The sequence below is a fragment of the Oncorhynchus keta genome, chromosome 4 (genome assembly GCF_023373465.1).
Source record: "Oncorhynchus keta strain PuntledgeMale-10-30-2019 chromosome 4, Oket_V2, whole genome shotgun sequence".
NCBI classification, from domain to species: domain Eukaryota; kingdom Metazoa; phylum Chordata; class Actinopteri; order Salmoniformes; family Salmonidae; genus Oncorhynchus; species Oncorhynchus keta.
The window spans coordinates 24029343-24053237 of NC_068424.1; the positions used below are offsets into that span (position 1 = coordinate 24029343).

The 23895-nt window shown below is 46.9% G+C and overlaps 1 protein-coding gene and 1 long non-coding RNA gene across 7 annotated transcripts in view; one reads left to right on the forward strand and one right to left on the reverse strand.

The window, feature by feature from the left end:
• The window catches only part of LOC118371615 (microtubule-associated protein 4), a 122747-nt gene that overhangs the window by 49156 nt on the left and 49696 nt on the right, over positions 1 to 23895 (reverse strand). For 4 of the 6 annotated variants that reach the window (XM_052504627.1, XM_052504625.1, XM_035757157.2 and 1 more), the window contains 4 exons: positions 19422 to 19535; positions 17584 to 17673; positions 16165 to 16287; positions 6531 to 7895 (listed from right to left, as the gene is read on the reverse strand). In XM_052504627.1, coding sequence (XP_052360587.1) covers positions 6531 to 7895; positions 16165 to 16287; positions 17584 to 17673; positions 19422 to 19535 — 1692 coding nt within the window. The remainder of the gene's footprint in view (positions 1 to 6530; positions 7896 to 16164; positions 16288 to 17583; positions 17674 to 19421; positions 19536 to 23895) is intronic. The other 2 variants (XM_052504618.1, XM_052504622.1) reach the window with 1 other exon arrangement.
• Positions 7904 to 14155, forward strand: LOC127920566 (uncharacterized). Its single transcript, XR_008106666.1, has 3 exons — positions 7904 to 11237; positions 11459 to 11681; positions 11754 to 14155. It is a non-coding gene; the product is annotated as an uncharacterized LOC127920566 (long non-coding RNA).

Below are 23895 nucleotides of genomic sequence, written 5' to 3' on the forward strand. Positions count from 1 at the left end.
CACTGTGCCAATACTTCTGGAGCTCACACCTGGGTGCTTCTGTCTCACCACATCAAGGGGACAACACTGTCACGGATGACTCCACGTTCAAATGCTCATCAGGGCTCATCTGTGAAGGAGACCGTGGTCTCAGGTAAAAATCTTCTCCAATGAAAACATGGTATTTCGAAGAATAGCCACGCCCTCCCTATTATTGGTGGAGAAGAATGGAATGGAAGCGACACAGAAACCCCACACGCCTTATAGGTCGGATGACTGGCTTCTTGATGGATGGTTATACGCAAGCGACTGACAGTGATGTGACGCAGCGTAACTGGAAATCAAATAGCACTTACAATGGAATTACAGCTGTTCGAGACTGGCTGACGCAACAGAGAGCAGTGGATGGCACCAACCTGACCATGGCACTGTTATAACGGGTGGTTTCAAAGGAAAACCTGCTCTGTTGCTGCCTTTACAACTAAGGAAATTAAGATACTAAGGCATTTAAAGCCAAACGGATGGAGTATTATATATATATTTTTTGAGAATCAGAAAGTGTGTTACAGAATAGAGATCGTGGTATTGCTACACGACTAGGGCCTGGGGTTATTCCGTATCGCCCTCGCCCCTCTGATCCAATGTGTCCTTCCCATCAGTGATAACAGAAGTGTAATGTTGCGGTCTGGCTTCCAGCATATTCTCATAGGGATACGACCGAGATAGAACAAAACTCCATCCAAACCCCACTGACTCGGACTGTAACACTCCTTTACAGAGATAGTTCCCACTACCTGACAATAACCCCTTTCTAAAACAAACCCCACTGGCTCGGACTGTAACACTCCTTTACAGAGATAGTCCCCACTACCTGACAATAACCCCTTTCTAAAACAGCACCCACTGGCTCGGACTGTAACACTCCTTTACAGAGATAGTCCCCACTACCTGACAATAACCCCTTTCTAAAACAAACCCCACTGGCTCGGACTGTAACACTCCTTTACAGAGATAGTCCCCACTACCTGACAATAACCCCTTTCTAAAACAGCACCCACTGGCTCGGACTGTAACACTCCTTTACAGAGATAGTCCCCACTACCTGACAATAACCCCTTTCTAAAACAAACCCCACTGGCTCGGACTGTAACACTCCTTTACAGAGATAGTCCCCACTACCTGACAATAACCCCTTTCTAAAACAGCACCCACTGGCTCGGACTGTAACACTCCTTTACAGAGATAGTCCCCACTACCTGACAATAACCCCTTTCTAAAACAGCACCCACTGGCTCGGACTGTAACACTCCTTTACAGAGATAGTCCCCACTACCTGACAATAACCCCTTTCTAAAACAGCACCCACTGGCTCGGACTGTAACACTCCTTTACAGAGATAGTCCCCACTACCTGACAATAACCCCTTTCTAAAACAGCACCCACTGGCTCGGACTGTAACACTCCTTTACAGAGATAGTCCCCACTACCTGACAATAACCCCTTTCTAAAACAGCACCCACTGGCTCGGACTGTAACACTCCTTTACAGAGATAGTCCCCACTACCTGACAATAACCCCTTTCTAAAACAGCACCCACTGGCTCGGACTGTAACACTCCTTTACAGAGATAGTCCCCACTACCTGACAATAACCCCTTTCTAAAACAAACCCCACTGGCTCGGACTGTAACACTCCTTTACAGAGATAGTCCCCACTACCTGACAATAACCCCTTTCTAAAACAAACCCCACTGGCTCGGACTGTAACACTCCTTTACAGAGATAGTCCCCACTACCTGACAATAACCCCTTTCTAAAACAAACCCCACTGGCTCGGACTGTAACACTCCTTTACAGAGATAGTCCCCACTACCTGACAATAACCCCTTTCTAAAACAGCACCCACTGGCTCGGACTGTAACACTCCTTTACAGAGATAGTCCCCACTACCTGACAATAACACCTTTCTAAAACAGCACCCGCGGGAGTCCTGGCTTTCACAATGGTGAAATCACATAGGTTACCCCTTCATGCCACAACCCATCAATTCACAGTACTGCTAATTCACAGTACTGCTAATACTGTACTCTTGTCCCTTCTAGGATCCCATCCGACAACGGCCTATTAAAGAAATCCGCCCCCCAGGAACAGTGAAAAACGCCATAGATAGAAATAGGTGACTGGAATATTTATGAAGCTTCGTTGTTCTGGGCCGCGGCCCTAAAATAACACCAATGACTCGTTTTGTTGCTGTGTGCAGTCACAGTGACATGGGGACACTGTGGGGGCACATCGGTGGCACGTTGGCACCTCTGTTAAGGCGTTGTACTCCTCCCACTGACCCCCAAATGGCCAAGGGGTGTTGTCATTCACAGAGGCAAGTTAACAGTCTGACTGCCTCACCTCAAAAGGCCAGTAATGCTCGACTTATCTAAACCACACAAATCCAATCAATATTACATTGGGTCACAGGGGGGTTGTGAATGGTAGAGAGGCTTAGTGAGGGCAAGGATATGTCCCGTATTGGTTGGTCTATAAATACACCAACAGACCAGTAATGAGGGGGAGCAAGGCCAGACTAACTTTATCTAACACCACACACACACACCCCACCAAGACCAAGTCAACATGATAACACTCTGAAATGCTATAATATGTGTAGAGGAAATACTAGTTTGTGTTGAGCCCTTGGAGATATACTAAAACGCTGTTTAAACAGAATCTGAAGCTGAGAGGTGCTTAATCTCTGGCCTGTGTCCAAATGAAAAGCACATGAATGACCCCTTGTCCAACAAACACACACACACAGATACTGAGTGGCAGTGGCTGAGCTGTCAAAGGATTTTGCCCTGAGCTAACGGTGCACTTTTCCACTCATATGGGTAACAACAAGAATTGTCTACTGAACTTCACACACTGAAAAAAACATGAGAAACAGAACACACACACACACACACACACACACACACACACACACACACACACACACACACACACACACACACACACACACACACACACACACACACACACACACACACACACACACACACACACACACACACACACACACACACATCATCCCCAGGAAAGAGCATGCTGGGTGAAGGATGGGCTGGGACACAGCAGCCTTATCTCCTGCCTCCTACGAGGCCTAAATAGCACCCCCAGTGACACAGCTCCACCCCTTGAACACTGACAAAGAGAGCAAATTACAGAGGGGCAACAGAGGCAGCTGTGTCTCTCCCAAAACCCACCCACCCATCAAGCTATTCATCTCAAGGAACAGAGTGCAACTGTTAAAAGCCATACACTTTTAGATGAACAATGGGCCCTGCTGCGATGGCTGACTCAAGGTGCCAGACCAAATAAAGCTATTTTTATACACTTCACTTTCTCTATCTATCGCCACAGGTGCATAACGGGCTCACGTCTCATTAGAACTAATCTTTAGCTGCACCGAGCTGACGAGGAAGCCACGGACAGGAAGTGATGCAGGATGAAACGGTAAACTGTATCTACTCGTCCGCTTCTTCAATTAATCAGAGTGGTGCCTACTGAGCTGCGCTTTAACGCTGCGTGTCAACATAGTCTATTTATATACTGGCATCTCGCCGGGGCGCTCATAAATAAACAAATACTTCACACGCTACTCGGCGGACAATTTGTCCAAAGTGAATCCGGGGGAGTTGGCGACTGTCATAACTCTTCATTACAGAGGAACCCAGATTGCCAAAGTGAATAAATATATAGAAATGTGTGTAGTTTGGGCATTGTGCGCTCACTTAAAGCTGCCCGATGGTGAAGGCGGCATCTAATTGGCTGTGGCAGCTGTATCTTGAGGGGCACATTCAGTACACATGGCTTAAAATAAAGCTGTGATAAAAAAAACTGATTCTGACGCTCGTTAACCACTTGCTCCTTTGAGCAACTACTGTGTAGTTAAAGAGTCAGTCGTCGTCCCCGGATGACTGCACTAGAACGGAAGAGGTGTGTATATCCCAGTATCTTTATTATGTAAGGGGGAAATGGGAGAAATACTGTGAAACAGCAGCGAGAGTAGAGAGTGTGCTGAATGTGGTCTCTTATTGGACAATACTCTTCTGGCTGCAGTGCATTCTGGGCGAGTTGCCTGGGAGGGAGGGGTTAGAGGGGGTTTGAGGCGCTCACCCCTCTCAGCTCAGTGAGAGTCAAGGTGCCAGTGGGGTTTCGCTCGGCCTGAACATGGCAGCTTATGTAGGCGACTCTACGGGGGGTTCGGCTGACCTTCACTCAGCCCTCCTGGCCTTCGGAAAGAGCACACAGGGCACCAGGGGAGACCCAAGGGGTGCTAGCCAACATCTGGAGCTCTCAAACAAGTGTGCCCGTCTCCTAACACAACCTCTCTCTCAGTTCTGTTCTATATTCCACTCTCCTGTCCCAGTGTCCCCAGCTGCTTGGATTCAGCCCCAAGACACTTTTGTTCAGCAACGTCTCACCCTGTCCCAAAGAGATTGCTTCACTGTGGTGCTTTGCAACGCAAGACTTTCCCACAATTTATTTCCCACTAGGGATTAAGATGGGTAACCGGGATCCCGGGACTGTCCCAGGAACACTTCACATTTTCCCCCCCAAAAATGATGATGGGAAATTGCAAAATGTTTCCCCAATGTGGCACTGATGCAATTTCATAAAATAAATAACGTGCGCAGCAGCAGATTAGCAAAACATTTAATGGCACATTATCCAAACAGGTTGTTGCATGGAAGCCTTTCGAAGCCTCGAGAATATTTCATTCACACAAAGTTGGCGTGAATTCAAAGCACACGCATTATTGACACAGACTGCACACGCGACCCGAATGAAGTTAATAAACCCTAGAGGAAACCTCTACAGTATAGCTTATAAAATAATGTGTGCCTCTTTGAGCTGTCATTGTGACTCTTTGGACAGTCACACATTTGATAGGCCTACGGACAATTCACTACATAGGCATTTCTGTCACAGTCTGTAAAAAAAAGGCACGAGGGAAAATACTCCCTTCTCCTGTCCTAGATTAGGTTCTTTTTCTATCCGGTCCCAATCCCACTGAAACCCAAAATCCCCACTCCTGTCTCGCATGGAAAGTCCTAACTTTATTCTGTAAGCCATAGGTCGCTTTATCAAAGCACTTCTCTCGCCTACTATGGCAATTCACCCGCTTCTCTGTCTCGTTTCTTGCTGCCCATATGAGATCTGCGGTAGGGAATGTGTGATCAACAATAAGAGTACATATGGATTTTATTTTTAAACAGAATTGGTCCCTAAGATTGGTGAAGATACCTTGATATTTCAACTATTTCCACTCTTCATCTCTTGGTTATTCATGAACTGATCTGCTATCTGTATAATCATCAACTCCATTTGGCCAAATACCGGAGATATTCTGTCATTCGTTGAAGGAGGTTATCCGGCAAGTTTAGCAACTTTGGTCATTTTGAATTTTCCTTGACTGCTGTTACAAAGTTACACTCGGGGTGAGCTCTGTGCATCCCGGGTGCGCTCTGCGTCGAGAACCACCGCTGAAATGTGCTGAATTAATTGAGGAACGTGAGAATGCTCTGAATTTGTGAACAGCCCGTTTCGCAATTCACAACAATGTCATTGGATAGTTACTTTATCATGACCAAATATCAGTTTCAATTCTTTACATGGTGGAGCAGCACCCCTCTAATGAAGGGAGAACCCTGGCATAATGACCATATCTTGGTTCTAAACGCTTTAAATGGGAACTTCTGATTTTGCAATATTTCCTGGGCCTCTCACAGGATTAATATGAATTATTCCCGGTATTGAAACTTGGTAGATTTGAAGGAAAATATTGATCCCTATTTCCCACAATATATTCCCCAAAAAGATCAAGGAGATTTCTGACTCACCTATTGGGGGCGGCCGTCGTAGAGGCAAAAGGGATATGAAAACCGCCAGGACATGGAAAGAGAGAAGGAGACAATGAGAATCTGATTGGAGTGTACATTCATTCAGGCATGCTTTGGTTAGAGAGCGGTCATGCACTGCACAGGTTTGGACAAAACATCCAGAGAACTGTTTAGAGGTTCCTCTCTGGAGGAAATGCTAGCTAAAGAGAAGAAGACAAGGAAACCAATGTTAATTCAACACAGAGGAGACAAAGACGAATCACGGAGGTCCAGTAGACACACACTAGACTGTTATCAGAGACACCTGGATACAGCAGGAAGGAAGAGAGGTCTGGTTATGAAACAAAGTGCTGGGGAAACTGGTGACGCTGTGTGTGGTGGTTAGTAGCACACCATAGGGTTAATGAGAACACTCCAGCACTGCCCAGATGCAGCAGTGCCTTGTGGGTGAGAGGAAAACACCCCCCAAAAAAGCCAAGCCCCTCGGACAGTGTATATTTTCGGGGAACCTGTATGTTAGTTAGTCAGGCTGTCTAGACTGGGCTATTGATTCGGTCCCAGCCCAGTCTTAGCGCCACATGCCCATGCAAGGTACGGGGCTACTCCTCTAATCTTCCAATCCCCCTAGTGGAGAGCACATGCCACTGCAACAAACCTTCAGACATGGGGGCCACCACCACCAGGGGCTCCGTGAGTTCGGCAAAGCTGGGGAAGAAGGGCTTGGCAGCGGGGTTCAGACCAGACCCCGGGGAGGTGGGGCTTTTGGTGGAAGAGGAGGAGGGGGACTTCGTGGGTATATTCTGTGATGGGGATTTGCCCTCCCTGGGGTGATATTCGGGTATGGTTTTGGGGGAGCGGAGGGGGGCTGGGCTGGGTGTGTCGAAGGCTAGGCCAAGAGGTAGTGGGCGCCCTGGAGTGATGTCACTGAACTCAAAGGAGTCGTTGTTGAAGTTGGAGTCATTGATGAGCCAGGAGCTGTCGGAGGGGGAGAAAGGGGGAGCGGTTGCTGTGAGCTCACTGAACTTCTCCAATGGGGGCAGGCCACGATCTGGTTGGCGGGTGAGGCTTAAACTTAAGGCATTTTTCATATGGACATCGTGCATTGGGGTGTCATGATCAAACACCACCTTGACACCCGACTCATGAACTGGGGAATCTAGGGGAAAGGTTGTGGAGAAAGCCTCTTTGGCATTGCCCATGCTAGCGTTCTCTGTATCCATGAGCAGGTCTTGGTAGCTAGCAGTGAATGGGTCTCCTGGATGTGAGGCCATGGGGAAGGTGTTCTTGGGCGAGAAGTCTCCCTGACTGGTGGGCATGGAGACAGGGGCGGTAGGCAGTAGCTCACAGCCCAGGGCCGGTGGAGGGGAGGTGGGAGCTGTGAGAGAGAGCAGGTCCTGGGTGAGAGATGGAGGGAAGAGGCCCCCGTAGAACTCCTCACTGGCAGGACTCAGCCCAATGTTGGAGTAGGGGTTCTCCAGGGGCTGGGAATGGGTGATGGGGGGCACTAGTTGGTCTAACACCCCTTCAGGAAGGTCATTGGCAGAGGAGGCAGAAGAGGGCATGAAGGGCTCAGCTGTGACTCCCCACTCTTCTGGAAGCTTCTTCCTGCTCTTGCCCCTCTTTCCCCTGCCTCCACTTCTCCCTGGCTCTTCGCGCTCCCAGCCTCCATCCATCCTGTCCCTGTCCTTGCGGGGGGAGACCCTGTGGTGGCCCTCTGACAGGGGTGTGTTTTCAGCCTGAGCCTCCGGGTGGTCCCTGTTCTCTACCGGGTCGTACACATCATCCCGGGGCCTCCTTTTCTTCTTCTTCTTCTGCTGTTGTTTGCGGTCGTTTCCTTCGTTGCTTTCCCTCTCCTCCCCAACCGCCAAGGCCTCTCGGAGGGGCCAGCCAGAGTCAGGGCGGTCCTCGGGGCTGGCCGCCAGGTGGCTGGCATGGCGACTGATCACTGTGGAGACGCTTTGGGTGAATGGCAGGTCGGTGGGAATGCAAGCCTCGTCTGGCCAGCCATCGCCCAGGGCACCTCGTGTGTGAAGAGGGAAGAGAGTTTAAAGCATGCAAACAGTCGCTCTCCCTCTCTCATCTAGACAAAAGCGTGAACTTCAAAGGGCTCACTTACTTTGAAAACAAAACCAAGTTCAACAATGCAGTCTAAGAAATGAGAGTAGTAACAGACATTGTGTACATCTTTACAGCAGTAGACGCTTATTGATGGTCCATTCAATATAACTGAACTTTGGTAGTGTACGAGCTGCAATTTCACATTTTGCCACTGAACACTCAAAATGCAACATGGGTGTCAAATCAGTCATGCATCCTCATTGGCCCGTTGCCTCAGTAACCCCTGTGTGAATGAATAGTCCCGCTGAGGGACTGGTAATACTGTGGCTTTTTGGCTGCTGACTCCGTGCTACCCTAGTGACATGCTGGTGTACTGAATGACATTTTAGGAGGAGGAGAAAGCTGTGTTTACTTCGTAGTGAGTAGGTAATTGAACTTAGCAAATACAGACACAAACACAGCAATTTGGTCAAGTATACAGAAACAGGCACAGACCACACAGTTTTATAGTACAGTTAAGGCATTGAAATGTTTGTGTACAGAGCGCTCTGAACGGTGCAACATCAATTGCTGTGCACTCTGTGAAGGCTCTGGTTGTCCCGCTTCTGACACCTCATTTGAATAAGGTGCGACATGCCACATTTTCTGCCCTATCCAGACAAAGGATACATTTCGTCTGCCTGTGAATCCTGCAGCTCCACCTACAATACGACATATGAAACGGGAGACTAGCGATTGGAGCAAAAACATTGTCTCATCTTGCTGTGGTGTTCTTATATGGATTCAGAGCTCTCAACATGAAACAATACCAAGCGATTTTGGAGAATCGAAACTAGACCAGATCTCGTGGTCACAGAGGGACAAAATGACTTGGTGCTTAAAGCTGAAGTTGTAACGAGTCGACAGGCATTTGAATGTCTCTGCGCCGCTCAGAGGACGCAGGGCTGAAAATACTCTGTCGGCAGTTATATGAAACGGTGCCAATTTTCTACTGTCACGAAGTATAATGATTTTTATTTTACAGTGATAAACAAGGTAAAATATTATAGTAAGTCAATTAGCATTTGATTGTTACTACATTTAGAATATTTACTTTTGTTAAATAGGAATGAAATCCTATAGGATTTTCTATATTTACATATTTTTATGATACAGTGTCTGTACTGTGTACTTGAACTGGTGTCTTCAAAAGTGAATACAACTCAGCAATTTATGACTATTTTTAACAGAAAGGTAAAAAGCATTAATACAGTTGGTATTGTTTAGGGCCCTGTCATTGTAAATAATTACTTTAAGATATTCTGCTTAGGTGGATACAACATTTTGACATTAGATTTAAGGTAAATCGTGTTGTGATTAATATGGGATTGTTTTCTTTCCTGGACTGTTCAGTCTCGCTAAAATTAAATTCTAGAGTCCCACGCTGCCAAGCTGCACGGGTAAGTCGTGCCAGTTCTGAGGAGAGGAGGAATGGAAGGAGGGAGCAATGGAGGAGGAAGGGTTTTAGAGGAAGTGATTAGCCAGTAAGGCTGGGCCACTTTGCCCCAGTTGTCTCTCTGGCCTTTTGAATACTGAAACTCCAAATGGAGCATCTCTTTATCATATTTTCATATTTTACATTAATCAAGCACTACATGACAGAAACGGACCTAGTATGTTAGAGTAGAGACGAGAGACAATGCAGGAGCACTTAGAGCCACTCCCTCAATGCTCTGGGGAGCTGTTGAAGCTGTTCCTGTGATGAACAGCAACAGATTGTCTTGGTAGCCGTCGTGGTTCTCTCCAAGTACCGAACCAGGGCGTGGCACCGTATCCCCAGAGCCCACAGGTTGCAGGTCTCCAGGGGTGTGACTGACTCCATGACTAATGCAGCACGACGGTGCTGTTCGGCTCGTATAAGGTCATTGCACCACTTCTACTCCACCAGGTTCCCAGCCCTTATCCTCACAACTCTGTTCAGTGCAGACACGCTTAGCTAGCGTGCTATGCTAATGTTCACACATGGGGAAACATGAGACACTCAACATAACCATGACTTAGTTGTAATACATAAATACCTCATGACTTTTGTAGCAGAGGACGTTTTGTTTGTTAATTATCGCGGCAGTTGTTATTCTTCCCATGAGTGTCTCTGACAGGACCCCCCCCCCCCCACCAGCAGGTGAGTCTTCTAGGGGTAAACATGAACGCAAGATGCACTCAGATTGTACTGATCAAATGAGTTTCCCCATATCGAGTTCTAAATGAGTCATTCTCTACACAGACAAGCTCTGGAGTTTGGAGTCAATTCTCCACAGGCAGCGTTGTGAAGTTTATCTTTCAGCCTCAGGCTTCCAATCGGTCTGCAGCTTATAACTTATTCAGTACCAGACTGTGCTGCGTGCCTTTAGTCACACACACACACACACACACACACACACACACACACACACACACACACACACACACACACACACACACACACACACACACACACACACACACACACACACACACACACACACACACACACACACACACACGCTATTCCTACACAAACATACTAGTGGAACCACCTACTGCAGGGGTAGGAGACTAGCCTGTGGGCCGATCGGCGTGCCAGAACATAATTATAATAAGAGATTGTATTTGAAAATAACAGTAATTTCATACATTGAGACATGATCACATCTCACATATCTTTTTTAATGTTTTATTCGTGTGAATAATTGGGAGCAGATTTTTATTTATTTGATTAATTCCCAAAACACTTGGGGGGGCAAACAATACACTTGCGGGACAGTTTTGGCCCGCGAGCCGCCTGTTGCTGACCCCTGACCTACTGTGTAGTAGCATAACACTGGGCCTCAGCTGTGCTATAGCCATGTGGCCCCTGGGATGTTATGGGAATGCTATGTGACAATAGCCACAACATGATGACATACAGTATTCTATACCATCTGAGGTCTAATGGAGTGCAGGGTATTCCCAGCAGGGGCTATACCCAGTGAGCGGAGGGAGGGAGCCACAGCTCTAGGTCTAATGGAGTGAAGGGTATTCCCAGCAGGGGCTATACCCAGTGAGCGGAGGGAGGGAGCCACAGCTCTAGGTCTAATGGAGTGAAGGGTATTCCCAGCAGGGGCTATACCCAGTGAGCGGAGGGAGGGAGCCACAGCTCTAGGTCTAATGGAGTGAAGGGTATTCCCAGCAGGGGCTATATCCAGTGAGCAGAGGGAGGCAGACACAGCTCTAGGTCTAATGGCGTGAAGGGTATTCCCAGCAGGGGCTATATCCAGTGAGCAGAGGGAGGCAGACACAGCTCTAGGTCTAATGGCGTGAAGGGTATTCCCAGCAGGGGCTATATCCAGTGAGCAGAGGGAGGCAGCCACAGCTCTAGGTCTAATGGAGTGAAGGGTATTCCCAGTAGGGGCTATATCCATACCCAGTGAGGGAGGGAGGCAGACACAGCTCTAGGTCTAATGGAGTGAAGGGTATTCCCAGCAGGGGCTATATCCAGTGAGCGGAGGGAGGGAGCCACAGCTCTAGGTCTAATGGAGTGAAGGGTATTCCCAGCAGGGGCTATACCCAGTGAGCGGAGGGAGGCAGACACAGCTCTAGGTCTAATGGAGTGAAGGGTATTCCCAGTAGGGGCTATATCCATACCCAGTGAGGGAGGGAGGCAGCCACAGCTCTAGTTCTAATGGAGTGCAGGGTATTCCCAGCAGGGGCTATATATCCAGTGAGCGGAGGGAGGCAGCCACAGCTCTAGGTCTAATGGAGTGAAGGGTATTCCCAGCAGGGGCTATATCCAGTGAGCAGAGGGAGGCAGACACAGCTCTAGGTCTAATGGAGTGAATGGTATTCCCAGCAGGGGCTATACCCAGTGAGTGGAGGGAGGCAGACACAGCTCTAGGTCTAATGGAGTGCAGGGTATTCCCAGCAGGGGCTATATCCAGTGAGTGGAGGGAGGCAGACACAGCTCTAGGTCTAATGGAGTGAAGGGTATTCCCAGCAGGGGCTATATCCAGTGAGTGGAGGGAGGCAGCCACAGCTCTAAGTCTAATGGAGTGAAGGGTATTCCCAGCAGGGGCTATATCCAGTGAGTGGAGGGAGGCAGACACAGCTCTAGGTCTAATGGAGTGAAGGGTATTCCCAGCAGGGGCTATACCCAGTGAGCGGAGGGAGGCAGACACAGCTCTAGCTATAGCCCCCCTCAGTGGACAAGAGAGGCCATTAGTACAAAAGTTATATAGGTGCCCCGTGTGAGGATTCTCTACACAGGAGCGGAGTTGGGGGTCGGATTGGGTGATGAGCCCCACAGGGGGTCCCCTTACTGCTCTAAGCCCATAAGCCCTCAGCCAAAGCCCAGACCTCATCAACTGAACAGGGCATGAGATATGGAGGAGGGGTAGGGGCTGGCTGCCACTGGGTATACTGGCAAGGGGAGGTGGCACTGGGATGAGACTATGTGGAGGAGACAAGTGGGGTGAGGGGACGGCTGGGGTTGACAGATGGTATCGGCATTTAAGGATTTGTGGTAACACTCAAGTCTTGGGCGGTATACCGTATAGAGAGGTATTCTGAAATACCCACGGTATAATTTTCAATACTGTCAACACCCCACCCCCCCCTTGACCTTTTCCATTTTGTTACATTACAGCCTTATTCTACATTTTTGTTTTGTTTTTCCACCTGTGGAAAGGCACACACCTGTCCATTTAAGGTCCCACAGTTGACAGTGCATGTCAGAGCAAAAACCAAACCATGGGGTCAAAGGAATTGTTTGTTGAGCTCAGGGAAAGGATTGTGTTCTGGGGAATTGAAGGTCCCCAAGAGCACGGTGGTCTCCATCATTCTTAAATGGAAGAAGTTTGGAACCACCAAGACTCTAACTAGAGCTGGCCGCCCGTGCCAAACTGAGCAATCAGGGGAGAAGGGACTTGGTCAGGGAGGTGACTAAGAACCCGATGGTCACTCTGACAGAGCTCCAGAGTTCCTCTGTGGAGATGGGAGAAACTTCCAGAAGGACAACCATCTGTGCAGCACTCCACCAATCAGGCCTTTATGGTAGAGTGGCCAGAAGGAAGCCACTCCTCAGTAAAATGCATATGACAGCCCACTTGGAGTTTACCAAAAGGCACCTAAAGGAGTCTCCAGACCATGAGAAACAAGATTCTCTGGTCTGATGAAACAAAGATTGAGCTCTTTGGCCTGAATGCCAAGCGTCATGTCTGCAGAAAACCAGGTACCACATATCACCTGCTCCAGAGCGCTCAGGACCTCAGACGGGCGAAAGTTCACCTTCCAACAGGACAACGACCCAAAGCACACAGCTGAGACAACACAGGAGTAGCTTTGGGACAAGTCTCTGAATGTCCTTGAGTGGTCCAGCCAGAGCCCGGACTTGAACCCGATAAATCTCTGGAGAGAACTGTAAATAGCTGTGCAGCGAAGCTCCTATCTAACCGGACAGAGCTTGAGCGGATCTGCAGAGAAGAATTGGAGAAACGCCCCAAACACAGCTGTGCCAAGCTTAAAGCGACATACCCAAGAAGACTCAAGGCTGTAATCGCCAAAAGTGATTCAACAAAGTACTGAGTAAAGAGTCTGAATATTTATGTAAAGGTGATATCTGTTTTTTAGTTGTAATACATTTGCAAACATGTATGCAGATTAATGAGGGGGGAAAACTATTAAATACATTTTAGAACAGGGCTGTAACGTAACAAAATGCAATGTATAGACATTTGGGGCGGGGGGAATAGTTGTTAAAGAAATACCTGCAGTGAACTTGTGGACTAGTTTAATAGATAAAGCAGATTGAATTATTTTTTGCCTGTTGCATTTTTTCTCTCATTGTGAAGCAGTTCCCCAAAGTAGCTGATTGAGCCAGTTACATGGTATATTTGTTTATAAAGAGCGCAAGGAGCAAACAGGAGCTTTCGTGATGGGACGATCCAGTGTTGTGCAGCGCAAGAGAGGTGATCAAGTTATACTTTTAACTTTATTACTGTTGAACTACCTAAGATGTGACAAATAAATTCTCTCCAGCTCAGGGCTCCAACTATGCAGTTGGTTTGCTAACTTGCTAGCTAAGGGGCAAGTTAGCAAGTGGTGATCAAGCTTCTTGGTTACAGCAGAGACCATCAATCCCCTCCTAGATCAAGATCCCTGCAGTCTAATATTTGTTTTGTGCATGCAGCAAACCTTTTTTAGATAGTTGTACAACTTTCTGAGCTGGGGTGTCTATCCTTGCAAATTGTTTTATGTTCACTTGCGCTTGTTACCATTTAGCTAGCGTCTGCCATGGTAATTTGCTAGTATCTTGTTAGAATTTTTTTAACGTTTGGAAAGAAATAGTGCCCCCTTGTGTGCACTCACGGAAATACTGGAAACTGCCCAACCCTAACACCCTCTAGTGTGCACAATGGACTTCCACAAATGCCACACATACAAGCCAACACGAAGAGAGGCAGACCGACATACACATACAGTTGAAGTCCGACATTTACATACACCTCAGCCAAATACATTTAAACTCAGTTTTTCACAATTCCTGACATTTAATCCTAGTAAAAATCCCTGTCTTAGGTCAGTTAGGATCACCACTTTATTTTAGAAATGTGAAATGTCAGAATAATAGTCGAGAGAATGATTTATTTCAGCTTTTATTTCTTTCATCCCATTCCCAGTGGGTCAGAAGTTTACATACGCTCAATTAGTATTTGGTAGCATTGCCTTTAAATTCTTTAACTTGGGTCAAACATTTCAGGTTGCCTTCCACAAGCTTCCCACAATAAGTTTGGTGAATTTTGGCCCATTCCTTCTGACAAAGCTGGTGTAACTGAGTCAGGTAGGCCTCCTTGCTCTCACACGCTATTTCATTTCTGCCCACAAATTGTCTATAGGATTGATGTCAGGGCTTTGTGATGGCCACTCCAATACCTTGACTATGTTGTCCTTAAGCCATTTTGCCACAACTTTGGAAGTATGCTTGGGGTCATTGTCCATTTGAAAGACCCATTTGCGACCGAGCTTTAACTTCCTGACTGATGTCTTGAGATGTTGCTTCAATATAGCCACATCATTTTCCGCCTCATGATGCCATCTATTTTGTTAAGTGCATCAGTCCCTCCTGCAGCAAAGAACCCCCACAACATGATGCTGCCACCCCTGTGCTTCACGGTTGGGATGGTGTTCTTCGGCTTGAAAGCCTCCCCCTTTTTCCTCCAAACATAACAATGGTCATTTTGGCCAAACAGTTCTATTTTTGTTTCATCAGACCAGAGGACATTTCTCCAAAAAGTACGATCTTTGTCCCCATGTGCAGTTGCAAACCGTAGTCTGGCTTTTTTATGGAGGTTTTGGAGCAGTGGCTTCTTCCTTGCTGAGCAGCCTTTCAGGTTATGTCGATATAGGACTCGTTTTACTGTGGGTATAGATACTTTTGTACCTGTTTCCTCCAGCATCTTCACAAGGTCCTTTGCTGTTGTTTTGGGATTGATTTGCACTTTTCGCACCAAAGTACGTTCATCTCTAGGAGAGAGAAAGCATCTCCTTCCTGAGCGGTGTAGTGGCTGTTTGGTCCCATGGTGTTTATACTTGTGTACTATTGTTTGTACAGATGAACGTGGTACCTTCAGGCGTTTGAGAATTTCTCCCAAGGATGAACCAGACTTGTGTGGAGGTCTCCAATATCTTTTTCTGAGGTCTTGGCTGATTTCTTTTGATTTTCTCATGATGTCAAGCAAAGAGGCACTGAGTTTGAAGGTATCTTGAAATACATCCACAGGTACACCACCAATTGACTCAAATTATGTCAATTAGCCTATCAGAAGCTTCTAAAGCCATGAACTTGGAACTTTCCAAGCTGTTTAAAGGCACAGTTAACTTAGTGTATGTAAACTTCTGACCCACTGTAATTGTGATACAGTGAAATATAAGTGATATAATCTGTCTGTAAACAATTGTTGGAAAAAATACTTGTGTCATTCACAAAGTAGATTCCTAACCGACTTGCAAAAACTATAGTTTCTTAACAAGAAATTTGTGGAGTGGTTGAAAAACTAGGTTTTAATGACTCCAACCTAACTGTATGTAAACTTCCGACTTCAACTGTAGGCCTTAAGAGCTGGCTGAAGATGTTGATAGGTACTGACAGTTACTGAACTAGGTACTAAGGTAGGCACTTCGGTATAGGCACTGTTACTAATAGTGATAATGTGTATTTCTTAATGTGTGTTTCCCTTTACCTGCAGACATGTCCTTGGGTGTGTTGGCTGCCTGAGGTGGGGGCTTCTGGGGTTCTGCAATGCTGGGAGGCCTCTCTGTCGATAGTGGAGCTATCCCCATCCCCATAGCAGGCTGGGAGAAACCTGTCACACAGACACAAAGAAACAATCAACCCCTGTATTCACAAAGCATCTCTGATTGATCAACCCCCACTCTATCCATTTAATCATGTTCATTACAATCTAAAAGGCAAAATCGATTCTTGATCAGCACTTCTAGTCTGAGGTGCATCGTGAATATGGGTCCAGAACCGCTTCAAATTGATCCTGATACAGAGTCAGACAAATGTCACAGAGCAGTAGCAATCAGAGCTTAGATCAACCTCAGACGGGCCAATGAATAGGTCGAACATAAGTCATAACCCAGGCAGACGGAGTGAGCCAATCCAGAGAGCTCATTGAGGAATGTTCAAAAGATGAGTCATGATAGGATGAAGCCTTTCAGGCGCAGAAACGAGGGACGGAGACATTTGAAAATGGGCCCCGCTAAATGGACTTCTATTCCTCAACGAGGGCCCTTCTCCTGAGTGGGGACTGGCTAGCAACACCTTCTGAGGCAAGTGCAGTGGAAATGTCACAGACAGAGAGGTTTTTGACACGGTGATGAGAATTCCATGTCGGTGACAGTTGGCTAGTGGGGGGTCGTGGGGGGAATGAGGCGCCGACACATCGATTGAAACCGTAAAGCAATGACTCAGACAAAACACCCAGTAACCCCTTCAAAATGTCATCCATTGGTTCCTCGTGGGGATTCACAGCTACTGTTCCTGTGTATGTGTGCATGTGTTTGCCTGAATGTGTGTGTGTGTGTGTGTGTGCATGCCTGTTTCCTTTTGTAAGTGTGTGTCTTCAAGTGACTAGCCTTTCAGCAGTGATTCAGTAGCACTGAGATGACAAAGGTTGTGGCGGGGCTGTATCTGCCGAGTCTGGCATCGTAGAGGCTCAACTCAACTCAGCCCACAACTAATCAGGCCAGTCACAACTCCCAAGCCACCAAAGTGGCAAATCAGTGTGCTCAGTTTTACAGGCACTGAGTTCATACTCAATAAAACAAAGTGTTTTTTAACACTCTTTGCATAGTCTATGTAATGTATTACAAGTTTACAATATCTCTTCTTTTTTTAGCATGCACACATTCTTATTGTGTGAATGTAAACATTCAAATGGGAAATCATTAAAGTCTGCATGGCCAGTTATGACATGATCAAAAGAAAGTACATCAAACATTTAATATATGAACAGCGCACTACTTGGCGACAAAGAATTCCTCATATCGAGGAATCTAGAGACCTAATCTGTTCGTAATGGATGCTATTACTCGGACAATAGGATGTAGGATGTGTGTTGCTCAAGTATTGACAATTGAATCAAAGAGTCCACCTGAAGAATCTCCCATCAGTCCACTGTCCATCATCTGGGGCGGGTTGTTGGGCTGGGAGCTCCAATGATCAGGGAAGCCTGCCATGGAGCCTGGAGAGATAGACAGAGAGAGATAGGGAGAGGGAGAGAGATAGGGAGAGAGATAGAGGGGAGGAAGGAAGGGAAGATCAAGAGGGGGCAGAGGAAAGGGCATGAGTAATGAAGGATCAGAGAGAAGTAAATGGAAGCAGACAAATCCACAGAGCGAGAGAGACAGAGAGAGAGAGAGAGAGAGAGAGAGACAGAGAGAGAGAGACAGAGAGAGAGAGACAGAGGAGAGAGAGAGACAGAGAGAGAGAGAGAGACAGAGAGACAGAGAGAGAGAGAGAGACAGAGACAGAGACAGAGAGAGAGAGAGACAGAGACAGGAGAGAGACAAAGAGAGAGAGAGAGACAAAGAGAGAGAGAGAGAGACAGGAGAGAGAGAGAGACAAAGACAGAGAGAGAGAGAGAGAGAGAGAGAGACAAAGAGAGAGAGAGAGAGACAGAGGAGAGAGAGAGAGAGAGAGACAAAGAGAGAGAGAGAGACAGAGAGAGAGAGAGAGACAAAGAGAGAGAGAGAGAGAGACAAGAGAGAGAGAGAGAGAGAGAGAGAGAGAGAGAGAGAGAGAGAGAGAGAGACAGAGAGAGAGAGAGAGACAGAGAGAGAGAGAGAGAGAGAGAGAGAGAGAGAGAGAGAGAGAGAGAGAGAGAGAGAGAGAGAGAGAGAGAGAGAGAGAGAGAGAGAGAGAGACAGAGAGAGAGAGAGAGAGAGAGAGAGAGAGAGAGAGAGAGAGACAGAGAGAGACAGAGAGAGAGAGAGAGAGACAGAGAGAGAGAGAGAGAGAGAGAGAGAGAGAGAGAGAGAGAGAGAGAGAGAGAGAGAGAGAGAGAGAGAGAGACAGAGAGAGAGAGAGAGACAGAGAGAGACAGAGAGAGAGAGAGAGACAGAGAGAGAGAGAGAGAGAGAGAGAGAGAGAGAGAGAGAGAGAGACAGAGAGAGAGAGACAGAGAGAGAGAGAGACAGAGGGAGAGAGAGAGAGAGAGAGATGGGTGAGAATAGACAAGCATGAGACCCTCCACCACAAACTGAACAGAGAAAATGAGAGAGACAGAGGAGAGAGACAGAGGGAGAGACAGACACATCAGACAGTCACAGACAGAGAGAGAGAGACAGAGAGAGAGAGACAGAGAAGGTGAATAACACATCAGAGAGAGAGACAGAGAGAGATACAGAGAGAGAGAGACAGAGAGAGATACAGAGAGACAGAGAGAGACATAGAGAGAGAGAGATAGAGATGGGTGTGAGTAGACTAAGCATGAGACCCTTCACCACAAACTGAACACTGAAAATGCAGAACAGTCCTCTCTTTAAGGGTGAACAACACATCACTTCAGTCACACCTGTGGGAGTTGAGAAAGTACAGTACTCTCTTAAAGGTGAACAACACATCACTTCAGTCACACCTGTGGGAGTTGAGAAAGTACAGTACTCTCTTAAAGGTGAACAACACATCACTTCAGTCACACCTGTGGGAGTTGAGAAAGTACAGTACTCTCTTAAAGGTGAACAACACATCACTTCAGTCACACCTGTGGGAGTTGAGAAAGTACAGTACTCTCTTAAAGGTGAACAACACATCACTTCAGTCACACCTGTGGGAGTTGAGAAAGTACAGTACTCTCTTAAAGGTGAACAACACATCACTTCAGTCACACCTGTAGGAGATGAGTTCAGATCTCTACCAGCTCTCCAAATCAATAGATGAGATATACTTCAGGGTAATCATTATGAAATAGTGCAGCATCAGGTCCCTTACCTGAGAGGGCTGCAAAGACTTGCTGCTCTGACGAATTGGGACGCACTTCCCCCTGTGGTTCTGGGCGTGACGCTGCTGTCTGTCCCCCAGGTGTCACTTTAGAACCTGCAGTAACTGGAAACGCAGAACAACTCACATTAGTTCCACCCTCTGGCAACACACCGCACATGTCCACTAACTGTACATCAAAACACACAAACCTCTCACTCACTCACCTGTAATTTGTCCTCTAAATAAAGCGCTATCAAGCCTGTTAAATCTAAAACAGCATTTGATATTGGGAATCCTTTCCCCTATGTCTTTCCAGTGCAGTCTCAGCTGTATCTCTGTGTACGCAGTAGCTCTGTGCTGATCAGTGGCTGTAGTAGCCTGGGCCGTGGTCACTTCCCCACATCTGTGACTGGTTCTGCCCCCCCGCCCTCCCACCTCTGTCCTGCCCTCCTGCCTCTGGGTCCTGACTCCACTATCTAGGCCCTCCGTCTGGTCGTCTGATCCGATGTGGCTGTTATTTGGCCGCTGTGGGAGAGCGGCACTCTCCCAAACCCCCCCCCCCCTCCCAACCTCCCTCTGTACCCATGCAGCTCCATTGAGGGTGACAGTGACGCGGGGGGACAGGACGACACCCAAAGTCACAAACACAGCAGTGCCGGTTCCAAAAGCTAGACAGTAGTAGACGGAGGGGTCAGGCGGGGGGGATTTGAACTTCCATGTGTCCTCACATGTGGCTGTGTGTGTGTGCGAGTGCGTGTGTGTGTGTCTCAGCGCTCGATAATACACATGCCTATTCAGAGAGACAAGAGACACAAAAAAGTTGAATCAGAGAGGCTGTTAACATTGCAGAGGTGAGAGGAAGGAAGAATAGACTGGTGCTTTTTAGGTTTGCTCTCTGGACTTTGCTCGTTTTCTGGGTTACTGTCCAAGGTGCTGAAATCTGGCAGAGCAGTTTAGAAAAGGGCATTCCTGGCTTAATATTTTTGAAAAACTAAAAACACAGAATATGGCTATGAAATTGCAGCTTTCATTCTCACACTGGAAAACTATAATCAAGATAACTGAGCAACGCAATGTACATATTACCTCGACTAACCTGTCCCCCCTCACATTGACTGTACCGGTACCCCCTGTATATAGCCTCTCTACTGTTATTTTACTGCTGCTTTTTAATTATTTGTTATTTCTCTATTTTCTTATTTTTTTTTACTTCAGTTTATTTGGTAAATATTTTATACATATAAATAAAATATATAAATATATTTTTTAACTCTATTTCTTGAACTGCATTGTTGGTTAAGGGCTTGTAGTAAGTAAGCGTTTCACGTTAAAGTCTACAACTGTTGTATTCAGCGCATGTGACAAATAACATTTGATTTGAGATACTCCGAAAGCTCAAAGGAGATGGACTGAACAAGACCGTGTCTGAATGCCTCCAATTCGTGATGATGCATGTCTCGTGAGCCTTTCCCCAGGGAACTGGGACGGGGCACTCAGGGGGCTTGGAGATCTAGAATGGTCGGCAGAACTAATAAATGAATGTTAGGAAAAGTGGGGACACAGTAAGAGGTTAATGCTTGAATACGAGGACAGTGATTGGATCTTTGTGAAGATGTGAGGCACAACAAATGTTGAGGACAACCCAGAAGAGAGAAAGACCTGGGTGGGTCAAGAAAGCATCCGAAACAGTGGGACACTGACAGCTCCGGGCAGCCCAACACTCCAAAATTCACACACATCACTAAGTAAATCAACTTCAGACTGGGGCTGCGTGGGCGTCTGGACCCAAACATGCCAAGTCATGTAGCACTCGTATCAGCTTGCCCCCGGGAACCCAGCGTGGGGAGCAAGGCTGCATGCCCACCCATTGTCGACAAGCTGTTAGCTATTGAAACACACCAGGCCAACTGAACACAATGGGGTTGTTTAAGGGCATTGGGGAAAAACAAAACAGGGCAAAAATGAAGGGGCCCCGGACGGGGTGGGAGGGAGGGGTGAAAGATTGGTACACCACAATTAAGGGCTTTCTGGCCCAGTAAGAAGAGCAGTGAACCTTTGGATGCCTTTGCCCAGAGTTTCATCCCTCCATCTCTCTACTCCTCTGTCCATCCCTCTGTATCTCCAGCTCCTAGCATACTCTATGGCTCGGTCTGACCTAGATCACTGCTGCTGTGTGTGTGTGTGGCGTCTGTATACACAGTATATCCCTGTCATGGTTCAGCTGAGCAGACAGCATCTTACAGGGCCAGTCGCGCTGGCTTTCACAGTTGGAGAGATGATGGATGGGTGTGACACGATCACCACCTGAATCTCAAATACAACCCAGTGACATTCTGGTCCGCCCATGTGCAGTAGACACTGTATGTACATTAGAGAGCCTTTTAAAGTGTTACATTTCAAATGGATGTTGTGTGACATAACATCTGGAGAGTGCTAGGCTCTGCTTTGAAACCGCAGCCATACAGGAACTGGCCGACTCCCGTCCCGACCCATGTTACCTATGAGGATTAGACACCTGGACAGGGTAAATGCAGTGGGTTATTTTCAGCCAAAGTGGTAACGTTAGTGGACGTATGGCGTGGTAGTGGGCATATGGCCAATTGTGTGGTTTCAGACCAAAGATTGAAAAAAGGCCCTCTTCTTGGCCACAGAGACAAAAATGTAGCTATTTATGTCTCTGCAGCCAAGAGCTAATTTTCTGCAATTCTACACATTTATGCGAGTGACTCAAACATTTGTGGAATTTTAGATTCTTTCTGAGTCAATTTTTTATTATTGGTGATTGTTAGTTCTCAAAGATGATCTTATTTAAAAAATATAGCGGCGGCCCGCCACTGCTAAATGAATATTGGGTAAACGCTGAAATGTATCTCTCTAAATAGGACTCAGCAACACAGCTTCGGTTTTGTGTTCTCCCATAGCAAATCCTGCCATTCACATATTAGTTATAAGAGATATAGAAATATGAATTATTCAGCCCACTATTTGAGCCCAACTTAGTATGGGGACAGAACACTTCAAAACCTCTGAACATTTCCTCTGTGGTTGTAACGTGTAACGTAATCAATACGACTGGGTGGTAAGGAAGGCAGAGCAAAAACAAAATGACGGAGCAGTGGAAGTGTCAGGATTAGCCCCGTGCCACACAGCTGGACAGAAGACTATGCTAGGCTCTAACGCTAATTTCCGCATGCTGGGTACACACGCCGGCAGACAGGGGCCAGGGGACACTGAAGTGTTGTCCTGCAAACAGCTGACCCCAGCTTTGCACAAAAGAGCTAAAACCCATTCTTATCCCTGCAGTCAGACAGGATGACACATGGACATAGAAGACTGCTCCTGCAGTCATGACTGGATGACACATGGACATAGAAGACAGTCAGACAGGATGACACAGACAGAAGGGCAGTCAGACTGGATGACACATGGACATAGAAGACTGGAGCACAGGATGACACATGGGGGCTCGGACAGGATCTGAAGAATACTGGATTTAGAAGACTGCTCTTCTGCAGTCAGGGGAAGATAGAAGACTGCTCTTCCCAGACAGGATGACACAACAGATGTGCAAACGATGACACATGGATAGAAACGTTGCAGTCGACTGTGGTGAAATGTCTTCTATAACACAGCAAATAAAATAATGAAGACTGCTCTTCTACATTGGACATAGAAGACATTTCAAACCAAAGACATAGAAAATGTCACAGGATGACACATGGACAAAAGAGCTAAAACCACATAAATGCATCAACATAAAAGACTGCTCTTCTGCAGTCAGACAGGATGACACATGGACATAAAAGACTGCTCTTCTGCAGTCAGACTGGATGACACATGGACATAAAAGACTGCTCTTCTGCAGTCAGACAGGATGACACATGGACATAGAAGACTGCTCTTCTGCAGTCAGACAGGATGACACATGGACATAGAAGACTGCTCTTCTGCAGTCAGACAGGATGACACATGGACATAAAAGACTGCTCTTCTGCAGTCAGACAGGATGACACATGGACATAGAAGACTGCTCTTCTGCAGTCAGACAGGATGACACATGGACATAGAAGACTGCTCTTCTGCAGTCAGACAGGATGACACATGTGATCCACGGATGCAGGGTCATTAGATCACAGCTCTGGGTTGCCACAGCCTGCCTCTCTGCAGCTTTTGATGTCACACACACACACACACACACACACACACACACACACACAGACAGAACTAAGCTGAATGCTGAGCCGCATGTGTGTAGAGTGTGTGTGTGTGTGTGCCTGCCCCCGTATGTAAAGCACCCATTGCCTGGCTGCCCATGTAGAACCCTGTTAGCAGCAGCTCCATTGATCTTCCCAGTGGTTAGCCTACGGATTAAGGCTGAGGGGTTTTATAATTTGGAAGGCTTTGATACAAATAAATCAGAGGGAATAAAATCCCAGGGAAATGAAGTCCATTTAGGTCAGAAATGATAGAACCCATTTCACCC